The 14,981-nt window shown below is 33.9% G+C and overlaps 2 protein-coding genes across 6 annotated transcripts; both read left to right on the top strand.

Moving 5' to 3' along the window:
• Positions 1–2,452, top strand: LOC110637437 (50S ribosomal protein L5, chloroplastic). The gene is made up of 3 exons (XM_021787540.2): positions 1–502; positions 1,103–1,303; positions 1,905–2,452. Exons 1-3 carry the CDS (start codon positions 245–247, stop codon positions 2,238–2,240), a joined length of 795 nt encoding a protein of 264 aa, XP_021643232.2. The 5' UTR covers positions 1–244; the 3' UTR covers positions 2,241–2,452.
• Positions 2,453–5,254: 2,802 nt separating this feature from the next.
• Positions 5,255–14,205, top strand: LOC110637433 (sphingoid long-chain bases kinase 2, mitochondrial). Of its 5 annotated transcripts, none has more exons than XM_021787525.2 (12): positions 5,261–5,573; positions 5,751–5,827; positions 6,730–6,783; positions 6,877–6,936; positions 7,186–7,263; positions 7,406–7,452; positions 12,342–12,382; positions 12,537–12,621; positions 12,710–12,824; positions 13,001–13,123; positions 13,203–13,303; positions 13,656–14,205. In XM_021787525.2, the coding sequence occupies exons 1-12, from the start codon at positions 5,387–5,389 to the stop codon at positions 13,783–13,785; spliced, it is 1,098 nt and encodes a 365-aa protein (XP_021643217.2). In that variant the 5' UTR covers positions 5,261–5,386; the 3' UTR covers positions 13,786–14,205. The 5 variants fall into 5 exon arrangements, with proteins under 5 accessions (XP_021643219.2, XP_021643218.2, XP_021643217.2 ...); XM_021787528.2 differs by having other exon boundaries at positions 5,433–5,573; positions 5,704–5,827; XM_021787530.2 differs by having other exon boundaries at positions 5,433–5,573; positions 5,704–5,827; positions 6,711–6,783.
• The last annotated feature ends 776 nt before the right edge of the window (positions 14,206–14,981 follow it).

The following is a 14,981-nucleotide window of genomic DNA, read 5'->3' as shown; positions in this document are numbered from 1 at the left end:
GTGGATAGTAAGGGAGAGGAGAGGCAACGACGTAAGGTAATCCGTCTTATTCTCTATATGGAGCTGAAGCGTATGAGGAAATAACCACCACTGACTGGCATTCTCAAAAATTACACAAAACCCACATAAGCATTCCTTCGGTTTGGCATTTTCGTAAATAAACTCAACGCAACATCATTTTTGCAACCAGCAACTAAACTCCTTCAGCTCCACGCGCACTCCACAGACAACAAACACGGATCCAATGGCGTCCCCTTCGCTTTTACAGTCCGCAGCTGCGTCGTTTCGTGGTCAATTCCCAATTCTTTCACCTCCGTTGTCCGCTAGAGTACCTTACGGAAACCCTAAAAATGGCAATTGGGTGGTGTCTGTGAGGGCCACTGGCGGTGTTGTGTTGGTGGAGAAATCAGAAGCTGAAAAGGCCAATCGCCTAAAGACCACTTACCTTGAAAAGATCGTTCCCTTGCTCATGGAAGAGTTCTCGTACACTAACATTCTCCAGGTAGCATTTTCAGTTTTTGTTTAACATTTTATCACTTGTTTGGTTTACCTTGCTCCAAGGGGTTTTTTGTGGTTTTAATTGGTAATAGGACGTGAAGTGAGAGTTGGTGCTGTTGTAGATTGTCTCGGGCTATCTATTTGAATTTTTGAGAGATTATTTGTATTGGATAAGGTTGCTTGAAATGTGTTTGTTTTGTTGCTAATTGATGGAAAAGATGAGGGTTTTTCATATTTTGTAGCTTCATTATGACTGAGATTGTCTATGATGCTTAATTTAGCTCTGCACAATTATTTAAATTGGATAACTGGAGTTTAATATTTTTTTTTCTGGAAATCAAGGGCAGTGGACATCACAGTACTCATATTCTTGTTTTTCCCATTATAATTACCATGAAGGGAAAAACAATTGTGAAACCGTTGTCCAGTTTAGCAACAAAATATCATTCTTTCTACAGAAACAGAATGTAAATTCTGCAAAGCAAGTGGACTCTAGATGTTCTGATTCTCTTTTCGTCTAATTTGTGCATTATTACCTTGTGTTCTGTATTCAACTCTTGATGAATTGTTTTCTTTTGCAATTTTCTGGTATTGAATTCCCTAGGTTCCGAAAATTGAGAAGGTTGTGGTGAACTGTGGCATTGGAGATGCTGCTCAGAATGCCAAGGGTTTGGAAGCTGCAATGAATGATTTGGCTCTCATTACAGGCCAAAGACCTATCAAGACAAGAGCAAGGAACTCTATTGCTACCTTCAAGATCAGGGAAGGTCAACCGTTGGGCATTGCTGTCACACTCAGAGGAAATGTAAGCATGTTTTTCATTCTTATATGTGGTCTGTTTTAAGTTTGGGTTTATGGTTTTGCTTTGTCTCTAAATTTTGTTGTCATCTATTTCCCATTCTTTGTTTCCAGATATAAATGCTCTGTCTTGACTCTTAGCTTTCAAATTTCATATTGAAGTTAAACATTGTCATTGCTTGATTCTTCTAACATTTTGAGAATAATCTTAAATAACTAGAAGACTTAAATTAGTGTGTTCTAATTCTATTGGAATTAATATGGACTTCCTTGATGAAAATGAGACTCGAGAATCTATCTTTAATAACAACTAAAATGCAAGTGAGGGCAACAGATCTAGCTGTGTAACTGGTTATCAATTATGGTCAGCAGTAGTAATGATGAATGTAAATAGTTGTAGTAAAGGTGGCATTATTTTAACATAGCAGTTAATTGGCAATGGTGATGGTTGTAAGATGATGAAATTGCAAATTAGTGTTTCTCAAGTGCAATTTTTGTCATGTGCAATAACATTTCAAATTTTGTGTATTAATTTTTTTGTGAGTTTTTTTTTTCCTGTCGAACCAAATAAATTATATAAACTCATGTGTACGTTGATTACTTCACAGGTGATGTACTCTTTCTTAGATCGACTTATTAATCTAGGGCTTCCTAGGACAAGGGACTTTCAAGGTGTAAACCCAAACAGCTTTGATGGACATGGGAATTACAGCATTGGAATTCGTGAGCAGAGTGTGTTCCCTGAAATTCAGTATGATGCACTTGGTAAGCCAAGGGGAATGGATGTTTGTATAGTAACCAACGCTAAAACTGATCAAGAAGGCCAGAGGCTGTTGGCTCTCATGGGTATGCCGTTCAGAGAAAGTAGTGGTACTACTGTTCTGCTACGCAAGAAGAAGTTGAAGAAGCATCATTTTGATTCAAAGTCAAAGGGCCGACGATAAGAGTTTTCTACATTTGCATTTGGCAACTGCCATTCGTGTATGTACTGTTTATGTTCTTGTCTCTAATCTAAGGTAACAAACATTGTTCTGATTTTTTGCTTCAAATGTTTAGCCTTATGGATGTGTTGATAAACATGAATGAAAGATGGAGAGAAATGCGTAGTGTTGTTCTCTTCAGCTTGAGCTTGCCGGCAATTTAAATTCTTGAGGTATGCGACTCCTGATTTTTTTTTTTTTTTAATTTATTTTGGCTTCCAATTAGTATTCGAACTTGAGAAACTACAACACTAGAGACGATTTTTGTGCCATCAAACTCATAATTATTTTTCTTTCTAACGTGACCATGTGAGATTTTTATGCGTGCCTATGGCTACATCCTCCATTTTATGAGCTTGCCTTCTTAGCTGGATATAAATGCAAACGTAATAGCAAGTATGCTAATGTATGAATTTTGCTTGAAATAAAATTTTTTGTTGTAAATCTTCTTTGGTTAGTTAGATATATTAAATATAGTTAAAATTTATAAGTATTTATTATCAAGCAAGTATAAATTTGAACTATTTATTAAAAATATATAATTTTAAATGCACTTGAAATTTTGATAGATTTTCATTCTTCTATTATAAATCTAACTTTCGAATATATTTATCCCAAAAATACAAAAAGGACAATTATAGTAGCGAAATTATTATTATTAGACCAATTATAATATTACATTTGCAACTTTTTCTTTATTTCACGAAACAATTAGCCATGTTCAACTCAATTGAGTGTTTCCTTTTCATTTGTCAGAAAAAAAACCCTTTATTTTGTGAAAAAATTTGAATCTTTTCATTCAATTTATAATCATTTTTTAGATATTTTCTTGACCCATTGAATACACACTGTTACAAAATTTGAGATATTGAATTTTTGGGTAAATATTATTGAAAGAAAAGTGAGATCGAGAAATTTTAATGTATTTGCTGTAAATAACATATAAAGTAAAAGTAATGAATTTTATATGAACCTAAGAGTTTTTGTATATTAAAAAAAAAAAAAAGACAATAGAAAGCTGTTTTAAGAAAACACGAAATAAAAAATAAAAATCAATTTATTATTTCAAGGAAAACAAAAACAAAAAAACCACAATAATAACGAACACACCCTTAGTTTTTTCCACACTTTGTTTGGGAATTTTTTTTATAAAATAATGAAAGAATTAGAAATATTTTATTTTAAATAATAAAAAAAATATAAAATTTTTAAAAAATATAAAAAAGAAACTTGTGTTAATGTGCCTCATCTAAAAAAAATTATATAGAACTATACCGACCTAAATATTTAAAAAAAAGGCAAGAAAAAACTTTATGGACTGATTTGAAGAAAGAAAAGTTCAAATAAAAAAAGTAGAATGATGAGAAAATTAAAATTTATTTGAAAAGAAAGATTATTATTTCCATACAAATCTTTTTTTAGGTAAATAAAAGAAAGGAAAATGATTTTCTTATTCATATATTGTAATGAGAAAAAATTATTACATTTTTACTATTTTACTCATATATCAATACAATTATATTTGCCAATTGAACTAAATATGCGTAGGTCAATTTATATTTATATTTATAATTTTTAATTTTATATGAAATAGTTAAACCTTTAAAATTTATCGCAATTACACTTAGAATAATTAAATTGAATTTGAAAGTTGACAATAAATTACAATATAGTACCTGAAGTTTTATTTGATTAATAAAATAGTTCATTTACTAAACTTTATATTTAAAAAAAAATCAACTATTGAATAAATCTAAATATTTATATGTATTGCTTATTTTATTTAAATCTTCTAATTTTGAAAAATTTATAATTTTCTTTTTATTTTGGTCTCTCATCCTTTTGATTCTACTCTCATTTTCACAATAGGGGTAACACCTAACACACACTGCTTTGCCCCCTACAAAACCCAACTTTATCAATGCCAAACTCAATTCCAATCTAATACATTAGCTACTAAAGAAAAAAGAAATTATAATAAAATAAAAAGATCGAAATCATTGCTCATATATATCTATTTTTTCTCAATTATTTTCTGCGAATAATATATTAGACTTCTTCCTTTTCTTGACGAGTATACATGTTTTACTACACAAGAATTTTTATATAGTGTGTGAATGAGAGAGAGAATGGGATGGGGGCCGGGAGGAATTAAATTAAAAAAAATAAAAATTATTTAAAATTAGAAGTTTTAGATAAAATAAGTAATACAGATAAGTATTTAAATTTATTCTGTCATTTAATATTCTTTTTAAATTTAATTCAATCACTCTTGTCATAATTGTGATAAATATTAAAGATTTAATTATTTCGCATTAAATCAAAAGTTAAGAATCTAAATATGATTTTACCTAAATATTTAGCAATTTTAGTTCAATTGTCCCAAGAACAATTATTTGAGAGAAAAATGGCACATAAAAAATTAAAAAATTAATGCTTTTTATACTCTTTTTGAAAAAAAAAAAATAGTTACATAAATTCTTATAATTTTTTTATAAAATAAAAAAATTAACTTTTAATTTTTTTTATTTATATAGAAGTAAATTCCACTACCCTTTAATTTTTTCTCGCTATGAAACAGGCCTATATTTAATTTTTTTTTATATATATATAATACAGGCCTATATCCAATTAACTACAACATATAACCGATTATATGGATGGTCGTAGTCCAATGATTATCAGCAAAACTGAGGAGGTGAAGCTTAAGGGGGAAAAATTACTCATCTATATAAAATGGAAACTAATAAATATGGAAATAGATAAATGAAAGTGGAATTTAAAAATAAAAATTACTAAACGATTTTTTTAAAAAATTATTGTATTTATTTATATGTTAAATATTTATTAACATAGTATTTGTTTTATATAGAATATAATTTCGCCCGGAGGGCATCCTCGTTTTAACCGCCACCGCTCTAAACGAAACAAAGAAACAAGATGTCTCGCGAGCTTTGTCGGGCCCACTCATTCCATTGCATAAATAACTTGCAAATTGCCAAAGATTAGAAGGGATGGATAGGAGGTGGGATGGGATGGAGAAAATTAGGACCATAGTCCCGTACTGAGAACCGTTGCACAGACAACCAAAAAAATAAAAAGGAAAGAAAATGGCAGGTTATTATTATCAGATAGGGCCGGGCAGTGGAATGGTGTCTACTGTGTCCAAACCTTGGTATCTTAGAGCAGAGCTTCCTATGTCTTCTGATCTCTCTCTCCACCGCTCCATCCTGCAAGGCGGTTCCTCTTCTTCCTCTCCTTCCCGTCGCGATCTTGTCTTCGTCGTCAACCCTCGAGGTTTTGCTTTTTCTTTAATTTGAATCTCTCTCTCTCTCTCTCTCTGGAATTTTCTGTTCGCTTCTTGAGAGAATTTGGGAAAATGAATGTGATTAGAATTTTGAGTTCTTGAAATTACTATTTTCTTTAGCTTCATTAACCTAGACAGAAAAATGATTGAAGTTGGAATTCACTTAGGAGCTAATGGGACAACGGGCAAGGAATGGAAGAAGCTGCTTCCGTATCTCAGGTCTCGCCTTGATAAAGATTGCAATGTGAGCTTCCTTTTTGCTAATGCCATCTCTGTGCTTGCTTTTTGGGTAATTGTGTCCCTTTCAATCTTTCTGCTTTCTAGTTCGAGTTACTCTATCCCACCACTAAATGATTTGGACTATCTGGTTTGCTTGCGATTTGATTATTATTTATTCGCTGTTTTTCTGATTGTGGGGGGGCTGTTTTCAGGGTCCTCCAGTATACATTCAAAGTTTTATTTATTTATTTTAATTAAATAAAAAACTCTAGTTTATGCTAGGGTTAATTTATTTTCAGTAAATAAAACGAAGTTGGAATCTCCAATGCACTTTTTTTGTCTTTTTATATAGAATTGTTTGACGATCAGCAATAGGGACGTTATATCCTAGAAATAGTACTGGCATACACCAACTGTTATTGAAAGCCCTGTGTTTTAGTTTCTTGTCAATATTCTTTAAAGAATTAGAGAAAAATGTTGCATGTAATCCTATATATATATATATATATCTCGTGATTATTGTGTTTTCATTCATACCGTTCCTTTTGATCTGATAGGCAAAATACTCAGTGACTTGTTTTACCTGACCATGATCCATCATTTGAACACTTCACCATTGGGTAATAGCTCAAAATACATTATAATTTTAAATCTTCTGTGGCTCAAACATTTCACTTCCATGAATTGACCAAATACTACAACTTCTCGAGTGTGTATTATTTGTGTTACAATGAGGTGGTAGGATTATGGTACTAACTTGAAGTTTAAATGTTTATTTTGAACTTGTTTAACTTGACTAGCAAGAATGTGTTGACACTCACCCCTGCTTGGTTGTATTCTGCTGTGAATTGTTCTCTTTGAATGCCATGCCTACTTGGCTTTGTTTTTTCTCTATTGAATGAGAAAAGTTCACTGCACTGTGTCCAGATATGTGAATCTTTGACTTCAGGTCCTTATCATGCAATTGACATAACAAGAGAGGTACGAATTAGAATCTTTTTTGATCTTGAACTTGGTTGAGGATGTCTGCAACAAGATTGATTAAATATTAATTGTGAATCTGATAATGTGTAGGCAATAAGAGAGGGTGCTGATGCTGTGATTGCAGTTGGAGGAGATGGCACTCTTCATGAGGTACAACTTGCCATCTCTTGTAGTAGAACTATTACTTTCTTTGGGCTTCATGTTCACTCTCTCTTAAGTAAATAAATAAGTAGAGAAAAATTAGATAACTTGTTGGGTCATTAAAGAAATGAGTAAATGCTTAAGCTTTATTTCTACTGTTCCATCTAATAAATAGATGAATAGAGAAAATCAATCCTGTTACAGTCACTGTATTTGGCGATGGATTATTGTTCATTGACTTTGACTTGTCCTGAGCAGGTTGTTAATGGATTCTTTTGGGCTGGGAAACCTGTTATCAATCATGATAGAGAAGATGCCCACTCAACTGCTCTAGGTGTATGTTATTGTGATTGCCAAATTGTCTTGGGTTACTCCTTTTGATTTGATCCCAACCACAAAACTAGAACTTGCATGTTTGTATGATGCATGATTTACATGTTGTAGATTTCTCATGTGTAGATATGATTTTGTTTTGCAGCTCATCCCCTTAGGAACTGGGTCTGATTTTGCCAGAACATGGGGCTGGTTAGTTGGTTCTTGTAGAAAGAGATGATTTTTCTTGATTTCAATTAATCTGTAAATGGGTATATATATACAATTGATTCCTATAATTGTGTTCTACTAATTAGGAAGAAATCCTAAATAAGAAATCCTAAATAAGAAATCCTAAATAGAAATACAGAATACAGAATATACAGAGAAATAATATAGTGATTGACTTTCCATAACACTCCGCCTCAAGTTGGAGCATAGATGTTAATCATACCCAACTTGTTACAAATGTAGTCAATCCTAGTTCCATTCAGAGTTTTTTTCAAAATATCTCATAACTGCTCTCCAGTTTTGATGTGTCATGTTGAGATAATCTGTTGTTGAATCTTTTCACGAACAAAGTGACAATCAATCTCAATATGTTTGGTCCGCTCATGAAACACTGGATTAGAAGCAATATGGAGAGCAGCTTGATTATCACACCACAATTTTGCAGGCAGGGAGGTCTTAAAACTTGTCTCATCTAGTAATTGAAATATCCACATTACCTCACATACTGATTGTGCCATGGCTCTGTATTCTGATTCAGCACTAGATTGAGAAACTATACTCTACTTCTTGCTTCTCCAAGACACCAAATTTCCTCTAACAAAAATGCAATATTCAGTAGATGACCTCCTGTCAACCTTAGATCCAGCCCAGTCGGCATCTGAAAAATATTCAACATTCAAATGCCCATGATTACCATATAACAAACCTCTTCCTAGAGCGCCCTTTAGATAACACAAGATTTGCCCCAAGGCTTCTCAATGAGCAACAGTTGGGGAAGACATAAACTGAATTACCACACTAACGGCATAAGCAATGTCAGAACGAGTGACTGTAAGGTAGTTCAATTTTCCTACCAATCTCCTGTATCTCTCTGGTTCTTCAAACAATTCACTATCCCCTGCTAACAGTTGTAAATTTGGAGTCATTGGTGCACTAAAAAGGCTTAGCATCTAATTTTCACGTCTCTGTCAATAGATCGATGACATATTTTCTTTGAGACAAGAAAATACCCTTCTTACTTCTCATAACTTCAATACCCAAGAAATACTTTAATAATCCTAAGTCTTTGGTCTGAGACTGGATTTGGAAGAAGGTTTTAAGAGACGAAATACCTACAGAGTCACTCTCAGTTATGACAATGTCATCCACATAGACTACCAGGAGAATTAGACTAGCATCAGATTGCCTATAAAATACTGAGTGATCACACTTACTCTTTTGCATACCAAATTCCTGTACTGCTTCACTGAATCTCCCAAACCAGGCCCTAGGACTTTGTTTCAAGCCATAAAGAGACTTCCGAAGCTTACAAACTTTACCCAACTCTTCCTGAGCAACAAACCCAGGTGGTTGCTCTATATACACCTTCTCCTGAAGATCACCATGAAGGAAAGCATTCTTGATATCCAATTGGTGCAGGGGCCAATCATATGTAGCTGCTAAAGAGATAAACAAGCAAACAGAAGTAAGTTTAGCTACAGGAGAAAAAGTGTCAGAGTAATCAACCCCATATGTCTGAGCATATCCTTTTGCTACAAGGCGTGCTTTTAACCTAGCCACAGAACCATCAGGATTTACCTTTACTGTAAATACCCATTTGCAACCAATAGCTTTCTTACCAGTGGGCAAAGGCAATAGTTCCCATGTACCATTAGCATCTAAAGCTTCCATTTCTTCTTTCATAGCAGCACACCAGCCAGGATGAGACAGTACCTCAACAACAAGTATTAGGGATAAGAACAGAGTCTAAAGAAGTAACAAAACACCGAGAACAAGAAGACAATTGATTATAAGAAACAAAAGAAAAGATAGGGTAAGTGCATGAACGCTTGCCTTTACGAAGAGCAATAGGTAAGTCTAGGTCAGAATCATGATTAGTATGAGGTACAGGATCTCCCAACGAAGTAGCTGGTGGAGGATCTGAGTCAGGAATCTCCAATCTCCTGGAATAAACATGAACAACGGGAGATCAAGTTGGTCTAGAGACAGAAGGAACAGGCTGTGGGAGAGGACTAGATATTGGTTGAACAGTATATATTAAGAGATCATCCTCCTCCCTTTGACTCTCATATACAGATGATTGAGGAAAGAATGGAGTGGACTCAAAAAATGTGACATCTGCAGAAACAAGATAACGATTAAGAGTAGGAGAGAAATAGCGGTACCCTTTTTGGAGCCGGGAGTACCTAAAGAAAACACATTTGAGAGACTTCGGATCTAATTTAGTAACCTGTGGACGAACATCACGCACAAAACAGGTACAACAAAAAATATGGGGTTCAACAGGGAACAAAGATTTTGTAGGAAACAAAGCAGTATAAGGAATATCCCCATTAAGGACAGAAGACGGCATACAATTGATAAAAAAATATGCTTAGAAGTTGCATCCGCCCAAAAGTGTTTAGGAACTTTAATATGAAAAAGAAGAGCACGAGTTACCTCAAGAAGATGTTGATTTTTTCTTTCAGCCACGTCATTTTGGGATGGGGTATCAACACAAGAAGACTGATGAAGAATATCATTTTGTATCATATAAGACTGAAATTGTGCTGAAAAATATTTTTTTGTTTTGTCATTTCTTAATATGCGCACAGAAATATTAAATTGAGTTTTGATTTCATTTCAAAAGGCACAAAAGATAGAAAACAACTCAGAATGATTTTTCATTAAATATAACCAGGTAACGCGAGAGTAATTATCAACAAAAGTAACAAAATAACGAAATCCAGTTTTAGAAGTAACAGAACAAAACCCCAAACATCAGAATGAACTAACTTAAAAGGGGATGAAACTCGTTTATTGACTCTAGACATAGAAGGCAAACGATGATGTTTTGCAAACTGACACGACTCATATTCTAGTATTGATAAAGACTGAAACTGAGGACACAACTTCTTCATGGTGAACAAAGAAGGATGACTCAATCTACAATGAGCTTCAAGAGGTGTTAAGGTACTAGAGCAAATAAACGACCGCGGTACATGATTTTCTAGAATCTAGAGACCACTTGACTCACGTCCTCTAGCAATAACTTGCTTCGTCGTAAGATCCTGAAACAAACACTGGTTAGGAAAAAAGGAAACAGAACAATTTAAGGTACGGTAAGTTTACTAACAGAAAGTAGATTAAAAGAAAATTTTGGTAGACACAAAACAGATGACAAAGAAATTGACGAAGTGGGGTTCGCAGTTCCAGAACCCATGACACAAGAAGTAGAACCATCAGCTAAAGTAACAGTAGAGAAAGTGATATTAGACTGAAAAACAGATAGAAGACTAAAAATGTGCAAAATCCTCTGCAGATATCAAAACAGTTTTCTCAGAGGAAGATACTGTAGAATCCTTTGCTGCTATATTTTTCATCTGTGATTGCTGATTTTTCCTTTGAAGTTGCGGACAATTATATTTTGTATGGTCAGGCTCATGGTAATAATGACAAATGACTCATCTTGAGTCCTGATTAGAACTAGCCTCCCCATTACGCTGATTATCTCTGTTGCCTGTAATTCCTCCTCTACTTTCTCTTCTATTACCCTGTTATCCATTTGGATTACGGCTAATAAGAGCACTACTAGCAAGCTGTGAAGATTGAGTACTCTCTGTACAAAGGACCCGTGTGAACTTTTCATGCAAAGCAGAAATCTCAGAACTGGAGAGAATCTGAGATTTAGCAGTCTCATGCTCTGAAGGAAGGCCTGCAAGAAAACTCATAATAGCCAGTTGCTCTCGTTGGGCCTGCTGAACTTTCACATCAGAACTAAAAGGCAACAATACATTAAGTTCCTCATATTCCCGTTTAAAATCCATAAAATAAGCCGTAAGAGACTTATCCTCTTTCTCAGCACGGTAGAATGCCTTACAAACATCATAAATATAGGAGATATTCCCTTTACCAGAATACAGAAAATCTAAGTAATTCATCAATTCCTTAACAAATTCACAGTGATTAATTAAACTAATTACCTCACTGTGAATCGAGTTCCGAAGCTGCAAAAACAATCGAGCATTCTCCCTTAGCCAAGTTTGCCGCGTATCATTAGTAGGTGGGCCCTTTAGTAAGGTGATCATCCTTATCAATGCTACGCAAATAGACCCTAACAATCTTACTCAACTCCAGGTAATTCGAACCGTTAAGTTTGTGTTCTGTAATTTTATTCATCATCGGAATTACATCAGAAATAACATTCTTATTGTTTGCCATTTATTGAGACAAATAAAATTAACCGAAACGCTAATCCAAAATGCTTATAGCTGCAAAATAATCCAAAAATCACAAATCAAGCAAGTACCGAAATAGGATTTTAGAGCCAAACCTCAGAAGTTTTTTAATGGTGTACTGAATCAGGCAACAGCACACAGTGGTGGAATGAGGGGGTTGAGGCGACGCCGGCGATGCTGATCCGAGTCGAAACGGCCGGCGGACGCGCCTCCACACGCCGGAGAGTGAAGAAACAGCGAGAACTTGAGTTGGGCGCGTGAGCCTCACGCGCTTGGATTCCGGCGACCGAATCAGATGGGACGGCTGGTTGGTGGCCAAGGTGTCTCCTGAGCTGGGTGGTGAGAACAAATAGTCACCCTAGATAGATGACCTGCTCTGATACCATGTAGAAAAAAATGATTCTCCTTAATTTCAATTAATCTGTGCATAGGTATATATGTATAATTGATTCCTATAATTGTGTTCTGCTAATTAGGAAGAAATTCTAAATAAGAAATTCTAAATAGGAATACAGAATACAGTGAAATAACAGAGAAATAATATAGTGATTGACTTTTCATAACAATTCTATTCCCATCTGGATTAAACCAGTATGATTGTTTATGGTATATCATGACAGATATTTTTATTTATATTATCACTTTCTTTTTTAGGAAAAATGATCCTTATGAAGCTGTTGATCGCATTGTTGAAGGTACTTATGTTTTATTTTAAATAACTAAAATGCTAAAAATTGATTCAATCTGAACCTGGAATAGGTTCTACTCATATTTAATGCTATAAACTAGTTGTTAGCTTGTTTGCATTTTCTTTGTCATTAATAAATTTCTGATGGAGCTGTTCTGCAGGGCTGAGATCACGGGTTGATGTCGGTGTCATTAGTGGAGAAAATGAAGAATCTCATTACTTCATAAACGTGGCTGATATTCATTTGTAAGGCTATGGGCTAAATTTTTGGAATTTTATTAACCAAAGAGCATGCTGATCTTAAAGTCTTTTTGCTATTTATGGAGTTTTGTAGGAGTGCAAAGGCCGGTTACTATTCATCAAGATACAAGAGATTTGGAAACCTATGCTATGTCGTTGGTGCTCTACAAGCGTTTATGGGGCATAGAAATTGTGACCTTAGAGTAAAGGTCACTTTATTTTTAAAGTTTTCAGAATTATGTTATCGACTTATTATTGTTATGTGCTTTTCATATCTGTACAACTACAACCATGCGGTTCTCTGTTCCTCTTCCTCATGATATATTTTTTTTTTGTGCCATTGTTAATAACCTGAATATACACCCATAGGATGTTCTGCATATAGGTCAATGGAGGTGCATGGGAAATATGTTCTCAAGTAACAGCTCTTTGCATCGGAAATGCAAAATACTTTGGTGGAGGCATGAGAATCACTCCAAATGGTGACCCTCGCAGTGGAGAGTTTGAGGTGAAGTACTTCCTCTGTTAATTCGCTCAAATTACTTTTATATTTCTGTAACATAGCATAATCAGGCATATTCTTGCAGGTTGTAATGCTTCAGGACTTCAAGTGGTATGACTTTATTCTGAAACTACATAAACTATACAAGGGGACGCATTTAACAGTGAAAAATGTATCTTCAAGAAGGTAGGATATGTCCTTCTGGATTCACTTGTACCTTATTTATTCCACATTGTTCTCTCTTCATTTTTATGGAGGCTTTCAAATGATAGGAATCATAATCTGTTCCAATAACACAACCAATGAAATGATGTATTTTTTCAGAAGCATGTGGAGTATTAAGATTTTCGCATATCTAATTTTTCTGCATTTATGAGGTGACTAATGAATATACTTGTGCAATGTAAATGACAGCGACTTGGATTGCCTGTGGTCTGGCCTAGTGAAGTTTATGGTTGATATGGTGTTCAAAGTTGTAGCTTGTAGGTGGCATTTAATAGCTGTGCATACTATTGATAGTTTCTTTGTTTTCTTGCAGTGTGCATTCAATCGAAGTGGAGAACATCTCTGTCAGCGGAAGCGTTTATGTTCAGTCTGATGGGGAACATTTGGGTTTCCTTCCCAGGAAGTTTTCTATTTTACCTTCTGTTATTGAAATGATATGCTAAAGGAGGCCAACAGAGCACCACCCCTTTGACTTGTTTGCTTGAAACTAGTGCATCTCTCTAGACATTCTTCAGACACCTTTCGCTTGGTACAATTTGAGGAAAGTGGTAGAGGCAGAAACAACATAACAAATGAAAGATACATATGATATTCTTCAGTAGTGGAAAAATAAATACATGAATTGACTGACATGGTAGGAAGGTATCTTCTTTGCAGTACTTTCATTTGGTACAAACATTCATTCTTCATGCCGGCCTCTCAGTTGAAAGTGTTTTAGGCTTTTCTTTGATTTGTAATGTATGGGTTTCTACGAGTCCTATGCATTTTAAGAGTGGCTCGAGTGAAACTTCTCTTGTTTTGTATTTGGAGGGTGTTCAGATTCTTATTAACGAAACAAGATTTATGGATCTATTCTCCTATAACTGCTGTCCTTAGAGTTATGCTAATTTAGAACATTGGACCAATGATGAATATTAACAAAAGAAATGATCGTGATTTTCAAATACAGCTAAACACTTAAACAGTAATTTTACCTTTCTTAATTTACCTGGATTAAAAAAAAAATCTGAATTTTTTTTTAGGGGCTTTAGCATCAAGGGAGGGAGAGAGAAATCGATCAATTCTCGTTCATTACATTTTTTAGGTGTTTCGAAGAATATTCAATAGTCCAGTGTGGAACTCCAACATTTTTTTTGGTATTTCGAAGTCAATAATTAAAATGTGAAATTCCAACACAAAATTAGAGTTTCTTCAAGCAGGTGGGATATATATATATATATATATATATATATATATATATATATATATATATATATATATATATATATATACACACACTCGTTTGCGTAAGATGGGTATTTTTTTTTTTCAAAAAATTCTTAATTGATTTAAGGTATATAAATTATTTTATAAATTAAACCAATCAGAAATTAAGAAATTATATTTTGTAGTGAGTCATTTTATGGTAGGATCCATCATTATTTTTATTTTAGTGATATATCAGTTATTTATTAAATTGGTATACATTAAATGGGTATGTCTAGGCAAAAAATTCCTTTCTTTTTCCAACATATCAAGCGGAGTATCACGAACAAACCATTTTATCTTTATTTGTTTATGGTAAATTATTATATAATCTCTATATTTTAATAAGATTAACTATTTACTCTCTATATTTTAAAAGATATACTATTTAATC

Source organism: Hevea brasiliensis, chromosome 9 (genome assembly GCF_030052815.1).
Source record: "Hevea brasiliensis isolate MT/VB/25A 57/8 chromosome 9, ASM3005281v1, whole genome shotgun sequence".
Classification (NCBI taxonomy): Eukaryota; Viridiplantae; Streptophyta; class Magnoliopsida; order Malpighiales; family Euphorbiaceae; genus Hevea; species Hevea brasiliensis.
Note: the sequence above shows the minus strand (reverse complement) of the source record. Positions and strands in the feature narration are given on the sequence as shown.

Coding starts and splice junctions, on each gene's coding strand:
- LOC110637437 (XM_021787540.2), top strand. CDS start 245: ATGGCGTCCCCTTCGCTTTTACAGTCCGCAGCTGCGTCGTTTCGTGGT. Junction 503..1,102: donor CGTACACTAACATTCTCCAG/GTAGCATTTTCA, acceptor TGAATTCCCTAG/GTTCCGAAAATTGAGAAGGT. Junction 1,304..1,904: donor CTGTCACACTCAGAGGAAAT/GTAAGCATGTTT, acceptor ATTACTTCACAG/GTGATGTACTCTTTCTTAGA.
- LOC110637433 (XM_021787525.2), top strand. CDS start 5,387: ATGGCAGGTTATTATTATCAGATAGGGCCGGGCAGTGGAATGGTGTCT. Junction 6,784..6,876: donor CAATTGACATAACAAGAGAG/GTACGAATTAGA, acceptor GATAATGTGTAG/GCAATAAGAGAGGGTGCTGA. Junction 13,304..13,655: donor AAAAATGTATCTTCAAGAAG/GTAGGATATGTC, acceptor GTTTTCTTGCAG/TGTGCATTCAATCGAAGTGG.